Below are 19,194 nucleotides of genomic sequence, written 5' to 3' on the forward strand. Positions count from 1 at the left end.
ACCCGGAGGAGTCGGAAGAACCTCAAGCCTCCACTCAGCAGAGATCCCAGAGTACGGGGAAGAGGCCTCGTACAGTGCAGCCGACTACTGCCAGAGCACTGGGCAATGCTCGGAGGAGACCAACCGGAGCGGTAGCGGAGGTTATTGCTTCCTCCGACGTGTCGGTGGATGTGGTACAGGTTCGACTCCATCCCACCCATTAATGTTAAGGACAAAACGCTAACGATTTAGAGGGGAGCACGTCCGGGTGCAAAGGTAGTACGGAGAGCAGCTCCCACTTCGGCACCCAGCCAGAATGCATCCCAGAGAGCACCGCCAATACCCACACAGTCTAGGCCTTCTGAACCTGTTTATTATCATGATTACAGCTCTTCGACGCGCCATATCGATCTTTCCTCATTGCGCTCTCGATACGGGGAGTCCTCACCTACTTACCGCCCCTATCGTTCCTCCCCGCCTTTTGAGGGCGTTGGCGAGAGCTCTATGAGCAGTCCCCGGATTCCCTCAAGCCCTCAGGTATATTTACCAGAAGCGCAACCAAGAGTCTACGATATTGCACAGCTTTCGTCGTCTATTAGGGAAGGAAATGCTCCTATAGCAGAAAGCGAGGTTAGTAGTATTCCCGATAGCACTGACGACCGCTTTGAGAGCACTGTTAACATTCATGCGAGCAACCTATCTCAGAGATCCTTGTTACCTAGCTCGAGGAGTGCAAACGTTCTCTCAATGCAGGCTCAGAGGATTGAGAAGGAGTGCAGCACGCTAATCGGGGACCACACTCTTCTACATGAGCCTTTTCCACCTGCAGCGAGGCTTTCGGTACTGGTAGTGAACATGTGGGCAGCTGTTACGGGCATGCCAAGCATTTACGGGAGTGAGAGAAAAGGCTAGTAGATACCCCAATACCCTCTGTACGCTAATGTCAACTCTTGACCACACTCGCGGAGTGTGGTGCGACCAAATTACGACCAAAAAACCCAGAGTTATAAAAAAAACACGTTTTCGACCCCAATAATAACCCCCGGAGCGTCAAACCGCCGGAGGGGAGTGTTTTGGTACCGGTGGATATATGAGGGACAGCTGGAATCAATCGGATCGAAGATCGGACCGCTCGGAGTGAATCGGCGCAAGCTGCCAGCCGGCCGAGTACCTATCGGCGGTACCTGTGGGCATGAGAGGACTCTGCTATGTGGGAAAGCGATGTGGGAAGAGGCCTGAGTAGGTAGCCTTGCTGTCCGAGACCTCCGAATAGCCGACGCTGACGATTATCCACCAGACGGCCGATGGAGAAGAAATATCAACAGGGAAACGTGCATTAGAGTGGATAAATAGGTTGAGGGGTTTCAGCGGATTTAGGAGTTTGGGTTACGGACTTAGGAGTTAAATGTTCTTGGTTGTTTTTCAGGGTCTCGGGCATGCCCCGAGTGTATTCTGTATTATTAGTAGACTGGGTCCTCGAGACATAAGCGAGGGATATAAATACTGTGTCATTCACTGACTAGCCAAACCATCATCGGCGAAATCAGAGTCTTAACAATATAAATCGTTGATACGCGAGTTACAACTTTATTTGACTATACTTTCTGAATTACTTTACTCTATCGTGACTTCGAACTCTACCTGAACTATTACGTCGAAGACGGTCGAACATCATACGCTAACTCTAGTGAATCTTTGTTGATAATGTAGCTCGCGGGGCCCGTATCGGATCAAGGAGAATCATACTCGACGTTGACTGAAGAGACCTTGGAGACTTCTACCTTTGTAGCTGTTAGCCGAACTCTGAGCTCTGCGTAGTGTACTCTTGCGGTCTGGTACGCATCCCTCACAGTATATTGTTACTCACAAGTTCACTTGGAGTAACGAAGTCACCTCGAAAAGAAGAACTATCATCGTTATCCCCTATCACAATGACTACCCGAAGGGATAATTACTTCATAGACACCTCGGCCGTAACTGAGGAGGCCGGAGGAGAAGATTCTATGGTGATATCAAGGGCTGCTAGCCCAGACCCCCTACTTACGGGAGGACCCTCCACACAAACTAGGCAATCGAGTAAACGCTCTGCTCAAGCCCAGTTCGTGAGGAACATGCAGGAGTTTTTGGATACCCATGAGGCACAAATGAGGTATCTTGATGCAGCTGGACAGGCCGTTTGGCAGCAGCTACAAAACCTCCAGGAACAAGTCCAAGGGAGTGGGCAAATCCTGGACAAGAAGGTACGACAAGAAGCCATTGCCCAAAAACAACATCTGGAATCGCTCTTTGAACTCGTCTCCAGTGTCCAACAAGTACATGAAGCTGCACGAGCCGCCGACCACAAGGTTCTGGAGCAAAGTCATCTGCAAACCCAGAACCAGTTACAGGAGGCGGAGCGACAACTGAGGATGGTAAGAGAAGAGCGAGAGCAGGAAAAAGGGGAGCAACGAGCTTGGTTTGCGGAATTCAAGCGGTCCGATGCGGAAAGAAACCAACGGATAGCCGAGATGGAGGAACTACTGCGACAACATCTGTCAGTAGCACCTTCCGTGGCAAGTGCTCCCTTAGATCCTAATGCACCCCGAACGGTTCCTGTTGGCAATGGCAAGAAACCCGAAAATGCTGGCCCAGTAGGAGGAAATGCTGGTCCAGTAGGAGGGAATGGAGGCAGGCAACCGGAGGATGCCGGCCCAGTGCAGGGCAATAATGGCAGAGGACCGGTGGGAGCTGCTCCAGTTGGCGGGAATGGTGGGAATCAACCTCCACAAAACCCACCGAGAGGAAACGTTGGAGGAGACCCAGAACCTTCCGACGACGATGACGACGATAACAGTGAATGGTCGCACGGTCGGAAGAATTGGAGAAGGAACCGAGGCGGGAACCGGAATTCGGCGCCGCCTGAAGACGACGATATGGTAGATTCGCTTGCCAAAATACCCTTTGAGTTCGATAATGCCAGGAAGCATAACCTGCGGCATTGGCTCATGGAATGCGAGATCTACTTTGAGCAGAAGCCCAAGAAGTTCCGAACGGACAGGAACAAGGTACTGTTCGCTGGAACGTATACGTGTGGGTTGGCAAAGGAATGGTTCATGGAATACATCGAGACCAAGATGTTAGGACCGGCAGCCGCGGACTACGCCACTTGGACTCGGTTCCGTCAGGAGATTAGGAAACGCTTCTTAAGTACTCAGGAGGCTATGGAAAACGCGATGAAGATGCAGCAGTTTAAGTACTCTGCTAACATCGGAGACTACCTGACAAGAATGGAGATCATGAACCAGCATGCTCAGATGAAAGGAGCATCCTATCGCGCCGCCTTGCTCCAAGGACTACCAAATGAAATCCGGGAGCGCCACTCACGCTTCGATCCAACCGAGGACGACTCCGAGTACATCCAACAGTTGGAACGAGCCGGTAAGGCTCATGAGGCCTATCAAGAGCAAATGAAGATGTTGGGGAAAGCGGAGTCGAGAGGAAGGGAAACGAATAATGGTGGGAACTCGCGGCAAAAGGAGAAGGGGTTTAAGATCAAGGGGAGGGCTCAGACCGAGGAGAAAGAGAAAGGGCAAGATAAGAAGAGCACCAGCAAGAACAAGTCGGGGAATAAGCCAATATACCACGACTACGACGAAGCCACCAAAGGAGTTCCACAGCCGGTCCGAGAACAGCGAAAGACCGATGGAGCCTGTGTGCGATGTGGCCGAAAGGGTCATCTTTGGAAGTGGTGTCGTTCAGATGCTAACAGCAGTGCATCTATCTCCTCTTTCTCCCGAAAGCGTACCCGCGATGACGATGGCGACCACGATATGGAACCACCGGAACCCCAACCCCAGAGAAAGCGAATGAGGCACCGTGCTAAGAAGCCGGCTGCGACGGCTGCTGCGGAGTACACCAGTGGGCAAGCGTTTGTGCGAGAACGCGGATCGGAATCTGAAATGGATTTCGACGAGGATTTTTAAAAGGGGACTCTGATGAGTCAGGTCAGGAGTATCCCCAGATTGCTATGTTATCACTGACGGAAAACAACAAAAAAAATATGAAAAGAAAAAGGCAGGAAGGGAGAGCGTCCCAACCGGAGAAAAAACAGAAAATTTTGGAGGAACCTATTCATGGTCCTCGACCTATCGTTAATCAGTTCCTTTGTTTTGCGGAAAAATGTTTACCTTGTAGGGTGTTGTTGGATACTGGTGCAACTGGTCCTGTTTTGTCTGCTGTTTTTGTTGATAGTTTTGAGGTCCCGAAGGTGAAACGAGACGTCCCGGCCCGGGTATTTGGATTTACGGGAGAAGTTATGAAGGGCACGGGACACGCCTTTACACAACCATTAATTATAATGTCAAGGGGGCATCAAACACAGTTGTCATTTGAGATCGCCCCTCTCCCGGTTGGCATCGATGCAATACTACCGAACTGGTGGTTGAAAGAACACAAGCCGGTTATAGGGTCAAATGGGGAAGTCTCCTACGATGGTGAGAACTGCAAGAGTCGATGCTTCACTGACAAGGAACCTCAAATAGAGATGGACGAGGGTGTATTGGACGATCCGGAGGCCCAATTCATCGGTAGCATTTGTCTTTTGGAAGATGAATCGGTCAACCTCCGCGAAACTCTTCCCTCTTGGCTCCATGGGTTCCTTAAAGTCTTCCTACCGTCGGAAGCAGATAAATTACCACCGCATCGATCTTACGACCATGCGATAGACCTTGAACCAGGGAAACAGCCACCATGGGGACCCGTCTACTCCCTATCCGAAGTCGAGCTGAAGGTGCTTCGGGAGTACCTGGATAAAATGTTGCGATTGGGAAAGATTAGGCCGAGCAAATCCCCGGCAGGAGCCCCAATTCTATTTGTGAAGAAGAAGGACGGTAGTCTACGACTTTGCGTTGACTACCGTGGACTTAACCGCGTGTCCATTAAGAACAGGTATCCGTTACCACTTATGGACGAACTACGAGATCGAGTGGCAGGCGCGGTTATCTTCTCGAAGATTGACCTGAAGGAAGGTTACAACCTCATCAGGATCAAAGATGGCGACGAGTGGAAGACAGCATTCCGTACGCGGTACGGGCATTTTGAGTACCTCGTCATGCCTTTTGGGCTGGCAAATGCGCCAGCGACCTTCCAGAATATGATGAATGATGCGCTGAGGGAATTTTTGGATCAAGGTGTAGTAGTATACCTTGATGATATCCTAATATATAGCAAGTCTCGAGAGGAACACAGGGAGCTGGTCGGCAAAGTCCTTAGTAGGCTACAAAAATACAACCTGGTCGCCAACCCGAAGAAATCGTTCTTCGAGCTCACTGAAATCGAGTTCCTCGGATACATCCTTGCCCCAGCAGGCGTCACCATGGCACTGGATAAGGTTATGTCTGTTACGAATTGGCAAGCTCCGCGTAGCGTTAAGGAAGTACAGATCTTCATGGGCTTTGCCAACTTCTACAGAAGGTTTATCCACAATTTCTCAGGGGTCTGTAAACCCATTACCGATTGTCTCAGGGGTGATGCTAAGAACTTTGTCTGGTCTATGACGGCCCAAGCAGCCTTCGAAAAACTCAAAACCCTATTTACGTCTGCGCCGATCTTGGTACACTTCTCTCCAGATCGCCAGACTATCGTGGAAACGGACGCAAGTGATTTTGCTATCGCCGCAATTCTATCCCAGGTTATTGACGGAAAGACTCACCCTGTTGCCTTTTATTCTCGAAAACTTAACCCAGCGGAACTCAACTACGACGTCTGGGATAAGGAGATGCTAGGAATTGTGTCAGCCTTCAAGCAATGGCGTCACTACCTCGAAGGACCTAGCCGAACGGTTCTCGTCTATACGGATCACAAGAACTTGGAATATTTCTCAACAACCAAGGTTCTTAATCGACGACAGGCAAGGTGGGCTGAATCTTTGGCGGAATTTGACTTTAAGATTATTTACCGCCCGGGAACCAAAAATGGGAAGGCAGATGCACTATCGCGACGGCCGGAGTACCGTCCTGAAGGGGGAGGCACGCTTGGGAAACAGCCGATAGACAGGTTCTTTAAGCCCGGACAGTTGGCGGAGGAAGAGTTCGTGGTATCAGCGGTGTCGCTTGCCTCCAAGGGGGTGATTGACTGGTCTAAGAATTTTCTGGATTATGTCAGGCAGGCGGCATCGGGAGACCCGACATGGGTAGGAATGAAAGAGAGAGTTGAGCAAGGGGAGAAGCTGGGGGAATCGAAGGATATTGCCGAAAAAGACGGGCTACTCTTCTATAAGAACCGACTCTACATTCCGGCAGACGACCGCATTAAGATCCGAATTGCACAGTCAGAACACGATTCGAAGGTGGCGGGACACTTTGGACAAGACAAAACTTTGGAACTCATCACACGTAACTTCTATTGGCCAAAAATGAACGAGTGGATTGATGATTACGTTCGGTCATGTGACGAGTGCCAGCGCAACAAACCCAGCCGCCATAAGAAGTACGGTGCGCTTCTACCATTGTCCACACCACATTCCGTCTGGCAATCGATATCAATGGACTTCGTCGTGCAGTTACCGGAATCGAAGGGATACAACCAAATTTGGGTAGTAGTCGATAGGTTCTCGAAGATGTCGCACTTTATTCCCCTAGTAGCAGAAACGACTGCGCAGGATTTAGCGAAGATATTCCTCGGTCAAATCTGGCGACTCCATGGGCTGCCTCTTGATATAGTTTCCGACAGGGACGCCAAGTTTACTTCAAGCTTTTGGGCATCCCTTATGGAATTATTGGACGTGAGGATAAGAATGAGTACGGCTTTCCACCCTCAGACCGATGGACAAACAGAGCGTGTCAACCAAACCCTCGAGCATTACTTACGAGCGTTCTGCAACTACGAGCAAGATGATTGGGCAGAGCTACTCCCGTTGGCGGAGTATGCTTACAACAACTCGGTTACCACCGCCACGGGTCAATCTCCGTTTTATACCAATTACGGTTATAACCCAAGAACCAACTGGCCGACAGAAGCCGAAGTGGTCAACCCAACTAGCGATCTGTACGCTCACTTCATCCGAGGGGTTCATGATTCTGCTCTCGCTCGCTTAACAGACACCAGGGAGAAGATGGGGAAATACTATGATCGAAAAAGGGACGAACCGCCTAACTTCAAGGTGGGAGACATGGTTATGCTCAATGCGACCAATATCAAGACACGTCGTTCCACTAAGAAACTCGATCACAAGAAACTCGGCCCGTTCAAAATCATCCGACTAGCCGGGAAACGAGCCTGCGAACTGGAACTGCCGCCACAAGTCAAAATCCATAATGTGTTCCATATTGAACTCTTGGAACGGTATCGACAGAGCAGTATCCCAGGCCGAGAACAACGTCCCCCAACTCCCGAAGAGGTCGATAAGGAAGGAGAGGTGCTGTACGAAGTGGAAAGTATCGTGGGGAGCCGGAAAAGCAGAAGAGGATTAGTGGAATACCTGGTGAAATGGCGGGGCTATTCGATGAGTGACTGTACGTATCAAGTCATGGACGCTATGGATAAGGAAGTACTTGACCTTGTCCGCGACTTCCATCGAAGGAACCCCAAGGCCGTGAAGGACCAACGCCTGAGACTATAGAGGTACCCTACGGGGCTAAGTCCTTCCCCTCCACAGACACCGCGGGTGATATGTGGAGCAGGTTTACTGGAACCATAGTCTGTCAGAAGATGTCCCGAGACGTGACACCCTGGAAGGGGGGTAAGCTGTTACGGGCATGCCAAGCATTTACGGGAGTGAGAGAAAAGGCTAGTAGATACCCCAATACCCTCTGTACGCTAATGTCAACTCTTGACCACACTCGCGGAGTGTGGTGCGACCAAATTACGACCAAAAAACCCAGAGTTATAAAAAAAACACGTTTTCGACCCCAATAATAACCCCCGGAGCGTCAAACCGCCGGAGGGGAGTGTTTTGGTACCGGTGGATATATGAGGGACAGCTGGAATCAATCGGATCGAAGATCGGACCGCTCGGAGTGAATCGGCGCAAGCTGCCAGCCGGCCGAGTACCTATCGGCGGTACCTGTGGGCATGAGAGGACTCTGCTATGTGGGAAAGCGATGTGGGAAGAGGCCTGAGTAGGTAGCCTTGCCGTCCGAGACCTCCGAATAGCCGACGCTGACGATTATCCACCAGACGGCCGATGGAGAAGAAATATCAACAGGGAAACGTGCATTAGAGTGGATAAATAGGTTGAGGGGTTTCAGCGGATTTAGGAGTTTGGGTTACGGACTTAGGAGTTAAATGTTCTTGGTTGTTTTTCAGGGTCTCGGGCATGCCCCGAGTGTATTCTGTATTATTAGTAGACTGGGTCCTCGAGACATAAGCGAGGGATATAAATACTGTGTCATTCACTGACTAGCCAAACCATCATCGGCGAAATCAGAGTCTTAACAATATAAATCGTTGATACGCGAGTTACAACTTTATTTGACTATACTTTCTGAATTACTTTACTCTATCGTGACTTCGAACTCTACCTGAACTATTACGTCGAAGACGGTCGGACATCATACGCTAACTCTAGTGAATCTTTGTTGATAACGTAGCTCGCGGGGCCCGTATCGGATCAAGGAGAATCATACTCGACGTTGACTGAAGAGACCTTGGAGATTTCTACCTTTGTAGCTGTTAGCCGAACTCTGAGCTCTGCGTAGTGTACTCTTGCGGTCTGGTACGCATCCCTCACAGCAGCTGCCAGTCGCAGGGTGGGATGTGCGGTAGATCTGGACGAGGTCGTTATCAAACAGGTGAATGCCCTTGAAACGTTGACGAGTGCTCTGGAAGCGTAATTGACAACGATAGGTCAGAAGTCTACACTCCCGAGTCCGTTCGCACTTGATGCACGAGGTTAAAGGGCGCCTGGCGGATTCGACCATCTATGGGCTTGGAAAGCTCTCGAGTCCTGAGGCGAGGGCTGCTCAAGTAGAGTATCTTTTAAAGAATGATCGCTTCTTGAGCCCTGCGCAGCATTACGAGGTATGATCAATCCCTAGAGAGCACCCGGGGGTGCTAAGAGAGCACTCGGGTGTCAATGACCAGAGAGCACTCGGGTGTCAATGCTCGGAGAGCACCCGGACACCCGGAATGCTTGGAGAGCACTCGCGAACGCTGCTAACAGATACTAGACCTACCGTCTACGGTTTCTTGCGCCAGAGATTATCGACATATTGTACTATAAATACTTTGATGGGGTCAGGATGCGAGGGGTAAAAGACCCCGAGTTCCTAGAGCGGATTACCCCTACATTTATTTGCCTGATATCCACTGCAATTTGGCATGGCATTCGGGCATGGTCAACGGGAACATACGTGAAGCCTGACCATTTCCAGTCACAGAATGAGAGTGTTGTCAGTAAGCATCCCTGATCCCCTTACAGCTATAGCGAGTGCTTTGAGAGCAGTAACAGATGCTCCCAGAGCTATAGTGGATTCGCGCGCTGACATTGCACACGAGTAGAAACGTTCAATAGGATGAGCAACACATGGAAGGGGAGGAGTAGGCAGAATCAGGAGGCAACGTTGGAGGTGATCAAGGATAACCTCCGGGAGAAGGTATGCTATAGATGGGTGCTACAATGGCGGAGCGCTCTTCTGCATACGGAGGCTAACCTTGATAGATACGAGAGAAGAAGGGTATCACTATTGAGGTGATACCGGAAGATGGATTTAGCGAGGACGACGAAGCGTTAGCGGCGGATCTTGCGGCATTCCGGAATGCTCGGAGAGCACCCCCGAGTGCTCCAGGGGATATCTCCGACAACGGTGGCGGCCAGGAAGAGGTGGTTCAGGCTCAACTTCGGGGCATTGAAGCGGAAGAGGAAGGCGAGGAGGATGAAGATGAGGATCCCGAGGGAGGGGAGGAGGAAAAGGATCTGTAGGGCACCGGCGAGTGCTTTGGAGCGCAATGGCGAGTGCTTTGGAGAGCAGCGGCGAGTGCTTTGGAGAGATACCTATATACCTGTATTATATTCGATTGGCGATTTCAAGACGCTTGTAGTGTTAGTATTTAGTAATAGAATCACGGTTTTGGATGCTCTGCAAAGCAGTGCCTACTAAAGCAAAGAGTAGTATGCCTGGTAAAAACATGGCGCTGAAAGGTAAAATGCGGTGCGTCGGGCGCCGCTGGAGCAGTCGGGAGTGCTCCAGAAGCATTAGTGATATGCCCAGGAGTCGTCAGAGAGGTTCAGGAGCGGACAAAACGCTTCCTGAGGCGTCGCGAGAGCTCCAGGAGCGTCCAGGAGATAGGTAGTAGTCTCAGGCGAGAGAACATTCCGTCGGGAGAGCGTCAGGCGAGAGAGCATTGCGTCGGGGTAAGCGTATCACTGTCGGGGCGCATTGGGAGGGCTAGTGCGCGCCAGGGCGCGCGAGTAGCCTAGTGCGCGCCAGGGCGGAATGCTAAGCGCCAGGGAGCGCCAGGAACGCTCTGCTGCTTCTCTGGAGAAGCAGTTTGTCTACCGAGCGCCCTGGGCGCCTCGAGCGTCCAGAGCATCTGGCGGAGGTTGCGGGTTTGCTGATGAACCTCCCCGACATCCCTGCGAAGGGCTGGACTTCCGTCTCTCATCCTGCGACTCGAAAGAAACTTCGTTTCGAGTAGCACTGGTTGATAGTAGGTTGCACGCTCCAGTCACCTGCTCGTGAGTTTTCTGACCCTAGTCGCAACCTTTAGCTTTTGACGGTTGTGGTTCTTGTCTTTTTGTCGGCCTATCTTTTATGGCGTTATTTTTTAGCCTCTTTGGCGGTTGTTGCGATATGTTTGGTCTATCTGTTTTGGGTGGTTTGACAGTTGTCCTGGTCATCTTTTGGGATTAGTCTTATCTATTTTGGTCTTTTGGGGTTAGTCTTATCTTTATTGGGTCTTTTGGGGGTTAGTCTTATCTATTTTGGGTCTTTTGGGGTTAGTCTTATCTTTATTGGGTCTTTTGGGGGTTAGTCTTATCTCTTTCGGGTTATTTGACGGGGGTCCTTTTGGTTTAGGGTTAGTGATATCTGTTAGGGTCTTTTGGCGCAGCATGTGAGGTGAGTTAGGTCTTTCGATGCTGGTTGGGGTCGTTATAGATTCGTCTGATCATTAGTAGTATACTGTTATTAGGAGCGTCACTCGACCGAATACAATACAGTGATGAGTATGTTGAGCAAAAAGACGTAGCCGACGCCAAGCAAGTGCTTAGTCATCTGACAATCCAAGTCGCGTCCGACCTCATCTCCTCTCCTCTATCCAATCTGAAGGCGAGTACACAATCTCTGTTGCTCGCTTGGCCTATGACGACTCTAGTAAACGGACTGGATCGATGGAACACAAATAGCAGTAAAGCCCGGACAGGAAGGGTGCGGAATCGAAGCCTTTTTCGTCTCCTGCCATTGCCCACCCTCCGGGAACGCGAGCTTGCTGGGGACGCCAACTCGGACTTGAGAGGGTTTTGACTTGACCGCCCTCGACTACCCGCATACGATTTAGTGAAACGGCGTGAATCTGTATTATGGTGGAGTTGAGGCTAACCCTTGGATTTTAGGTTTTCTACTAGCATGGCGACTGAATGTCCGTCATTTGTCTTCGCGTCGTTGGCCTATATCTATCGGTCGGTGTACGTTTCGAATCAGACCTCAGTAATCTGACCAGAAGGCGAGTAAACAATCTTTGTTGCTCGTTTAGCCCATATGACTCTAGTCGCGTGGACCGTTTGATTAGCTGTGTAATACCCATGCCAAAAAGCAGTAAAGCCCGGACAGGAAGGGTGCGGGATCGAAGCCTTTTTCGTCTCCTGCCATTGCCCACCCTCTGGGAAGGCGAGCTTGCTGGGACGCCAGCGTTAGTCACGCGACTGAAACCGACGGATCACGAAATACCAAGGGTATTGCGTCGGGGGGATGGGACGACTCCGTTCGAAAAGCTGTATACCCATGCCATTAAGCAGTCGAGCCCGGACAGAGTGATGCGGGAATGAAACTATCGGTCGGAATGACCGCTGCCTGCCAGTCACTCTTCCAGGAGACGAGCTTCTACCAAGACGAGCCCGGACAGGGTGATGCGGGAATGAAACTATCGGTCGGAATGACCGCTGCCTGCCAGTCACCCTTCCAGGAGACGAGCTTCTAGAAGACGAGCTTGCTGGGGACGCCAGACTCGGACTTGAGAGGGTTTTGACTTGACCGCCCTCGACTACCCGCACACGATTTAGTGGAACGGCGTGAATCTGTATTATGGTGGACATATTTAGGCTAAACCTTGGATTCCAGGAGCTCGCAACAAATCGCGGGACATATCTCCTAGCGTCGTTTGCCTCTAGCTATTGGTCCGTGTACGGATCAATGACATCGCGGCAGAAGTTGCCCTCCGAGTCATCTCCCCACTCCCCCTTCCCAAAACTCTCTTATAAAGTTGGTACGTTGCACTGCCCATCCTACCGACAGACATCCTTGACAATGCCTCAGCGAGAGAGTCAGTTTCATTTGTCTAACTCCTCCGGCCCTCGCAAAACACCTACAGAGAAACTTCCTCCCGTCGGAACACCAGGTCGTTTAGCAGGGACAGACGACCGACCACCCAAAGACATGTACGATCTTCACAAGAGATTCCAAGCACCTTTCCACATGACTCAGCCAGACGATTGCCTACGAGATCGTCACAGGCGCGAGGACAAGAAACGGAGTCTGAAGACGATGTCTCCGAATACGGGGACCCATCAGAAAGAGCTTCACAGATTGATTTACAGCTTCATGGCGAGATGTATTTGACAAAAGACGGGAGAGTCAATGCCCGACAACCTACGAGCCCGCCACTCTCAAGCCTACCACCCCAGGAGTCTCAATTTCAGCAATCCTCGTCGAGGGATACGTTACCGTCGGCCGCACGAAATAGAGAATCTGACGCGAACCAGCCGCATGAAACTTTTTATGCCTCCCCCGGGCGTGGTAATAGGTCTCCTACCCGTCGAAACGCCCGAACTAGTCAGACACATACTCACTCCGGTCATCAAGATTCTGAGTCTATTAGAACATCGTCGGGGGGGACCCGCCCCGAAGCCCGTCGTCAACTTTCTGAGCTTTCTAGACCGGCGTCGATAAGAGCCCCTTCCGAAGTCGTCAGGAGTACAGATTATGCTAGTGGCAGCGGCGGTGGGTATTCTGGAGAGTCGTCGTCACAAAATCTACTAGCGCCGGTAGACCCTACCGATCCCAACAAAACCAGAGCTCTCCGACATCGTAGCTTAGGGCAATTCGACATTGAGCTGAGGACTCTAATCGAAAAAGCTGGGTGGCATCTCACCAAAGAGACACTATTCAAAAACCCGATGCCCTCGGTATTGGAATTGGCATCCATGGTCAGAAATTCATGGGATTTTGCCAGGGCGGGAACCGACTTTCCAGCGGAGTTGTCGACCGGCGTGTCCGGGCAGGTGAGGTTTTATCATCAACGGACTCGTTCACACATGATGGAGAAGGCAAAGGCGGTAATCGCGTTATATTACGGCCTAGCCGGCATGACCGGCGAGCAAGCAAAAGCCCGTGTCGATTACCTCCTGACAGATGACCGTTTCAATTGTGATCCCACTCATTACGAGGTATATCCACTGTTCGTCCAGGGGCACAGATTTGGTACTAACGTCTTTAGCCCGCGGAGTGGCATTTCGCCGCACCTCAAATACCGCGTTTTATCGTCTACGTCTACTATAAGACCAATCGTGGGATTGCCGTCAACCATCCGGAATTTGAGAGTTGTATCAACCCGTCTTTTATCTGCCTGGTTTCTACTGTACTTTACCATGCGCTGAGAGTCCACGTAATTGGAGGCAGCAACTGGAAGAATGGTGTCTTCAATAAGGACTATTGCGGCGGTGAGCACCCCGTCTTTCATCTGGTCAGGTTATCGACGGGCATCATTATTGACGGTGGTGCTAGTAATTTTCGAGAGGCACATGCGCACATTGAAGAGGTCCTTCCCCGACGATGAGACGTCAAATCTAGTACTGAAGGGGATTCGACACGAGATATTGAAACGGATTAAGAGGACAAACTGCTGCAGGATTACCGCTACGGAGAGCAGGGAGGCAATTATTGACCCTGGAGTAGGCAGCTTTTTGGAGGGTCTCCGATCCAAGCTCAGTACGGAGACTGACGACGACGATATGGGGTCCGACGAGGCAGGCGACCCGCCGTTTGACGATGACGATGGGGAGGAGGGCAATGTCACTCCACCTACAGTCGGGGACTACGTAGTCGATGCAGAAAGCCAGATAGATGAGACTATTGGAACAATTACCGGGATTAATGTAAATATTGAAAACGACGTAGAGAGAGATGTCAGTATGACGCAGGGCGGAGAAGAGCGCTCGGGAGAAGTGGTCAGAAGACGAAGAGGGAGACCGCGCAGGAGCAAAGTACAAAGGGTCAGATAGCTCTCACCTAAATAGACGAACTAGCTAGAGCGAGGGGCGTCAAAAGACAATGAATCAATAGACAGTATCACCTAAAGAAAATTCAAACGTAGAATCAAGGGACGGAAAGACGAAGAGTTTAGACCAAAAGACGAGATATAGTTGCCGTAAGACGAGATGTGCGAATGAAAGGACGAAGAGTGTGAACCAAAAGACGGGATAGCTGTCGGAAGGCGCAGATTAGTGAAAAAGGACGATATAAACTGTCAAGAGACAGAGAGTGCGAGCGGAAAGACGATATGTAGTGGTCGAGATAGGCAGGTTGAGGACATAAGTCGGCCAATATGACGTAGGTAATTAGACTAAAGGCGAGGTGACGAGGGCGTAGGACGACTTCCATAGACCAAGATGCGAGCATAATGGTAGAGGGGCTACCTCCTATGTCCAGAAGACGAGCTCGTCTTTAGACGTCGTGACGACGTCTTTGAGGGATGGGAGAAGGTTTTCGTCTTTAGCCTTGGCGACGTCGTCGGTTGCCCAAGAGACGCAGGGCTCTCGTCGCGGGGCACCCAGGTGTCGGTATGCAGGTAAGAAATCGCTTTGTGTCGTCTGGAGCGTCTAGGGCGTCTGGGGCGCCCAGGCGTCACAAGACGAGACTTCATTTTTTGCTGATGTACCACCGCTACACCGCTTTTCTCTAAGTGTCTTTCTGTTACGGGGATGCCAAGCATATACGGGAGTAAGAGAAAAGGCCAGTAGATACCCCAATACCCTCTGTACGCTAAAGTCAACTCCGGTTCGCACCCACGAGGTGCGGTGCTGTAACGGAGCCAGTTCAACTGTCTGGTGTATGAATACACACAGGGCCCGGTTACATGCTGAGAGTTATTGTTAGAAGCCAGTTGCACGGTGATATGCAAGTACCGGCAGTGTGGTTAGCTACCAGCTGTTAGAGTAACTACATTCCGGGCGCTAGGAAGGGGATCTATTCATGGGAGCAATGACTGACGAGTCTATGCCTCGCCAGTGTCTAGAAGACCGGCCAGAGTGAAGCTCTGATTGTCCGGTGATCCACCGCATCCTCTGAGCATTGTAAGTCCGCCGAAGGGCAGGGACTATGCTAGGGAAGTCTACAATAAGCGAAAGCTCTACAGCAATGATTAAGCTTACACCTGAGCGGCAGCTCATTCATGCAGGTCCTCGTGTGTGTGGCAACCAAGGCTGCAGGTGTTACAAAGGCTTTGACTAAGGGTGGTTGCCTTGGGTATTGGAAAACACCTGCTGACGCTTAGAGAAAAGCGGGGTAGCGGTGGTATTGTTTCCGGTACTGAGGGAAGGCCCACCGGAACTTAGTAAGGAGTTAGGAGCAGAGAATAGAAGCCTTCGGAGTATAAGTACTCAGGTTCATTCTCGCCCTTCATTCCTGTTCTCTCCAGTCTTCATCAGAAAGAAAAAACCAAGTTCTTATCGGTAGCAGAGCCCTTAAAGATTATTGAGTTCTAGCGATAGTATCTTTGAATAATCTGCAACCTGATTGTCTATCTTGCACGGCCGTCTCTATTCTATATAATTCTATTTCTCTTAGAAAGGACCCCCGTTACAGATAATCTTTAAGGCTCAAGTCACCTTCAGATTATTCTTCCCCTATACAAAAATGTCCACCCTCCCAGCTCCGGATGCGCCCCTGCAGATTGAATGGCAGCCGGTGCCCCTCCAGCTTGATGCCACCCGGCAGACACAGCTTGTTAAGAAGCCCAGGACCGCTCTACAGACCTACATCCCCGGTTGTGAGCCTGCCTGGCAGGATACCGACGAGGTTTCCCTTCAACAGTTCTTCACAGAGCTTCAGACCTACCTCCAGCACAGCCTGCAGAATCAGTTGACCCGGGGCAGTCAGGCCCTGCTCCTTGTACAAGAGCGCCAGGCAGCACAGAATGCACTTATGGCAGAAGCTCTTGAGTACATGAAGATGGAGGTCAACTCTGATCAAGAAGAACTCAGGAAGTATGCGGAGAGAGATGAACTAGATGCCGATGCCATGGAGATTGAGTGGACAAATCCGGCCACCCCACCAGACTTTGTTGCCAAGATACAGAAGGCCCTTGATGAAGGAAGACTGGTGATGGGTAGACCAGGAACTCCGGCACCAAATCCAGGCTCCAGGTCCTCGTCCAGGGCAGCTACCAGGACAATGCAGCGGAAGAGTAGTCCCTTTGCAGCATTTCCGGTCCGATCCACTAGGAGAGTTATCCCTATTGTGCAGCCAGCGGTGGGAGCATCTCCCCTACCTCCTAGCCGCTTTGCAGGAATAAACCCATTCCTCGGATTAGCCGACCGATCCTTTGACTATGAGGGAGAACTCTACCCAGGTGCAGGCCGAGGACCTCCCAGCCCGCTAGCCAGGAACCCAGGAAGGTTCACCATGTCTGGGGCCGCTCAACCAGCAGCTACCTCACCACTGGCAAGCAACCCGGCACCAGTAGCACCTGTGGCTCCTCCTGCTGCGGCCGCCGCTCCCCCTCCAGCCAATGTACAGGGAGGAAGCGGTGGGAACCAGAACCCTCCACCTCCCGCGGCCCGCGCTCCCGCTCCGGGAGATTCAGACAGTTCTGACAGCTCAGACTCGGAACCAGAAGGTGGTGATAGAAGAGGCTGGCGGAGATACCTTAAGAAGAAGTTGGAGAAGCAACAAAAGGATTTGTTTGCTATGATGTCTCAGCAGTACCGACCTCCGGCCGCCTCTCCACCTTCTGCTACCACCAGAGCCCGAGAACCAAAGGCACCACCACCATCAAAGTTCCAAGGCAAAGCGGAGCAAGTGGAGACCTTCATCCGGCAATGTGAGAATGTGTTCTCCATTGAGAGCCTGTCATTTACCTCTGAGGAGGTCAAGATCCGATATGCAGGCAACTTGATGGAAGGAGAGGCAGCGATCCGATGGTATGAGGAATACAACAATTCAATTGATCAAGCCTCCGCCAACCACCTTGCTGGAATGCCGGTGACTTTGGATCTGAGATGGAAGCGCTGGAATTCCTTTGTGGATGCTTTTAGAGCAGCCTTCGGTGAAGCCATCTCTCGAGATGATGCTGTACCCCAATGGAATACCCTTACCCACACAGCCCGAGGAGGAATTGATCTCTTCCTGAATACTATTATTCAGCTGATGTGGAAGACTGGCTATGAGGGTCAGTTGGTGGATGATAAGATCAACAATTCCCTCCTCGCGGACCTAGGCATGAGTTGGGCTCTTTTTAATCCCAAGCCAAAGTCCCTGATGGAGCGGATAGCTGCTCTAAGAGAGTTAGGGCACACCCATGAAAGGTACCAAGGGATGGCAGCTGAGAAAGCGCCCCCTCGGACCAATAAGGATCCTCCCGCTCAGAAGGACCAGCAGCCTAAGAGGAAAAGAGAAGCTGGGAGCTCCTCTGGACCTCAGAAGACTCCTGGACCCAAAGATAAAGCGGTGGAACTGAAGGGTATCCGGGGGGATATTCTAGAAGAAAGAAGGAAAGCAGAAGTATGCTTGAAGGTATGACCTTTCGGTACTCCCTATTGGTAGAGTGCATAGACTGACTTGTGCAATAGTGCGGCAAGTCCAGACACAAATGGACCGATTGTTGGTCCAAGGAACCTACTGTTGTCCGAGTGGCAGCAGTGAGAGTACAAAAGCGGAAAAGAGGGAATGGCAAGTCCAACTCTCAGAAGAAGGCTAAAGTGGCTGCTGTAGTAGCAGAAGATCCACTTGTTGTACTCCCGGAGGTTACAGAAGATTTTGTTTTGCAGCCTGAGGAAGACTCGGACAATGAAATCATCTGGTAGAAAAGTGTCTGTTTGGGTCTATGTTTACTAGTTTTCTTTCATATGGGTTTTTTCGGTTGTTATGTTTCTCTTGAATAAAAACTATGATTGTGTTACTGCCTATTTGATTGCTCCAAGCACTCTGAGGATGGGTTTAAGACCCGAAACAGCTGGTCTGTCAGTGCTCTACCAAAGTTACATTTGCTACCAAGACACTTCCAAACCGCTGCTAAAAAGAAGACTATTACACAATACATCTGCTATACTACCGCTTGGGAATAGAACCAAAGGATCTTTGATCTTAGTAGTGCCCGAAGCTAGTAGTTATGTTGAAAAGACAAAGAGAAACAAGCTCAGAACCCGCTGTTAAGCAAAAAAGGTTGGAACAGAGGCTTCCCTCCTTACCAGTACATGGAAAAAGACCTATACTGAAGGCAGGACTGTCATGGACAGTCAAAGGAAAGGATGAAGGCGCCCAAGGGTCTTTCCTGTTTGACACCGGTTGTACAGGAGCAATCCTCAACCAGAGTTTTGTCAGGAAGCATGGAATTCCCTTAGTGCGGTTTCATGGATCGACTAGTGGAGGTACGGGGTTATGAAGAGTCGGATTAGTCAGAAAGGTTCTATTGGGTTCTACCGGGTTCTGTTGATCGTTAATGTATGAGTCGTGTTGGATTTGTCATCGCTGGGATTCCCTTGAGTATATTAAGGGGGGTTTTGTTCGTATTTCGTTTTCTTCTTCTTCTTTCCTTACGCAACGTCTTCTGTATCTACGCTGTTTATTGCTATACAATATTACCATCCTCTTCTTCCTTTAAGAAGACCATCGCCTCGCTTCCTCCGTATCCCGTCGAACCTTACCAAACGCTAGAGTCTCGTAGTGCCCCTATTACAAGTTCTCATACCATCCCCTATTCCCCCCTTCGTACCCTGCGGAATACTCGCTACACACCCCCTTGAGATTACGTTGCGTCGTCATCCGCACCGTATGACATGTCCACCCCCGACCCACCTGTATGGGC

The 19,194-nt window shown here is 50.7% G+C and overlaps 6 protein-coding genes across 6 annotated transcripts; 5 read left to right on the forward strand and 1 right to left on the reverse strand.

The window, feature by feature from the left end:
• Positions 1–231: 231 nt before the first annotated feature.
• H6S33_012502 (uncharacterized protein) lies at positions 232–891 on the forward strand (the record flags this gene model as incomplete). Its single annotated transcript, XM_044843860.1, has 1 exon — positions 232–891. A coding segment is annotated over one exon (660 nt), but the record flags the coding sequence as incomplete, so codon positions are not given.
• Positions 892–1,910: 1,019 nt separating this feature from the next.
• Positions 1,911–3,941, forward strand: H6S33_012503 (uncharacterized protein; the record flags this gene model as incomplete). The annotated part of the gene is made up of 1 exon (XM_044843861.1): positions 1,911–3,941. The coding sequence occupies one exon, from the start codon at positions 1,911–1,913 to the stop codon at positions 3,939–3,941; it is 2,031 nt and encodes a 676-aa protein (XP_044695152.1).
• Positions 3,942–4,018: 77 nt separating this feature from the next.
• H6S33_012504 (uncharacterized protein) lies at positions 4,019–7,576 on the forward strand (the record flags this gene model as incomplete). Its single annotated transcript, XM_044843862.1, has 1 exon — positions 4,019–7,576. The coding sequence occupies one exon, from the start codon at positions 4,019–4,021 to the stop codon at positions 7,574–7,576; it is 3,558 nt and encodes a 1,185-aa protein (XP_044695153.1).
• A 1,549-nt stretch (positions 7,577–9,125) lies between these two features.
• On the forward strand, positions 9,126–9,877 carry H6S33_012505 (uncharacterized protein; the record flags this gene model as incomplete). The annotated part of the gene is made up of 3 exons (XM_044843863.1): positions 9,126–9,351; positions 9,457–9,551; positions 9,617–9,877. Coding segments are annotated over 3 exons (582 nt in total), but the record flags the coding sequence as incomplete, so codon positions are not given.
• A 273-nt stretch (positions 9,878–10,150) lies between these two features.
• Positions 10,151–10,300, reverse strand: H6S33_012506 (uncharacterized protein; the record flags this gene model as incomplete). The annotated part of the gene is made up of 1 exon (XM_044843864.1): positions 10,151–10,300. The coding sequence occupies one exon, from the start codon at positions 10,298–10,300 to the stop codon at positions 10,151–10,153; it is 150 nt and encodes a 49-aa protein (XP_044695155.1).
• A 2,119-nt stretch (positions 10,301–12,419) lies between these two features.
• Positions 12,420–14,993, forward strand: H6S33_012507 (uncharacterized protein; the record flags this gene model as incomplete). Its single annotated transcript, XM_044843865.1, has 5 exons — positions 12,420–12,550; positions 12,601–13,558; positions 13,609–13,831; positions 13,896–14,383; positions 14,760–14,993. 5 exons carry the CDS (start codon positions 12,420–12,422, stop codon positions 14,991–14,993), a joined length of 2,034 nt encoding a protein of 677 aa, XP_044695156.1.
• Positions 14,994–19,194: the final 4,201 nt, after the last annotated feature.

Source organism: Morchella sextelata (genome assembly GCF_020137385.1).
Source record: "Morchella sextelata strain SCLS chromosome Unknown scls_8, whole genome shotgun sequence".
In the NCBI taxonomy this organism is placed as follows: Eukaryota; Fungi; Ascomycota; class Pezizomycetes; order Pezizales; family Morchellaceae; genus Morchella; species Morchella sextelata.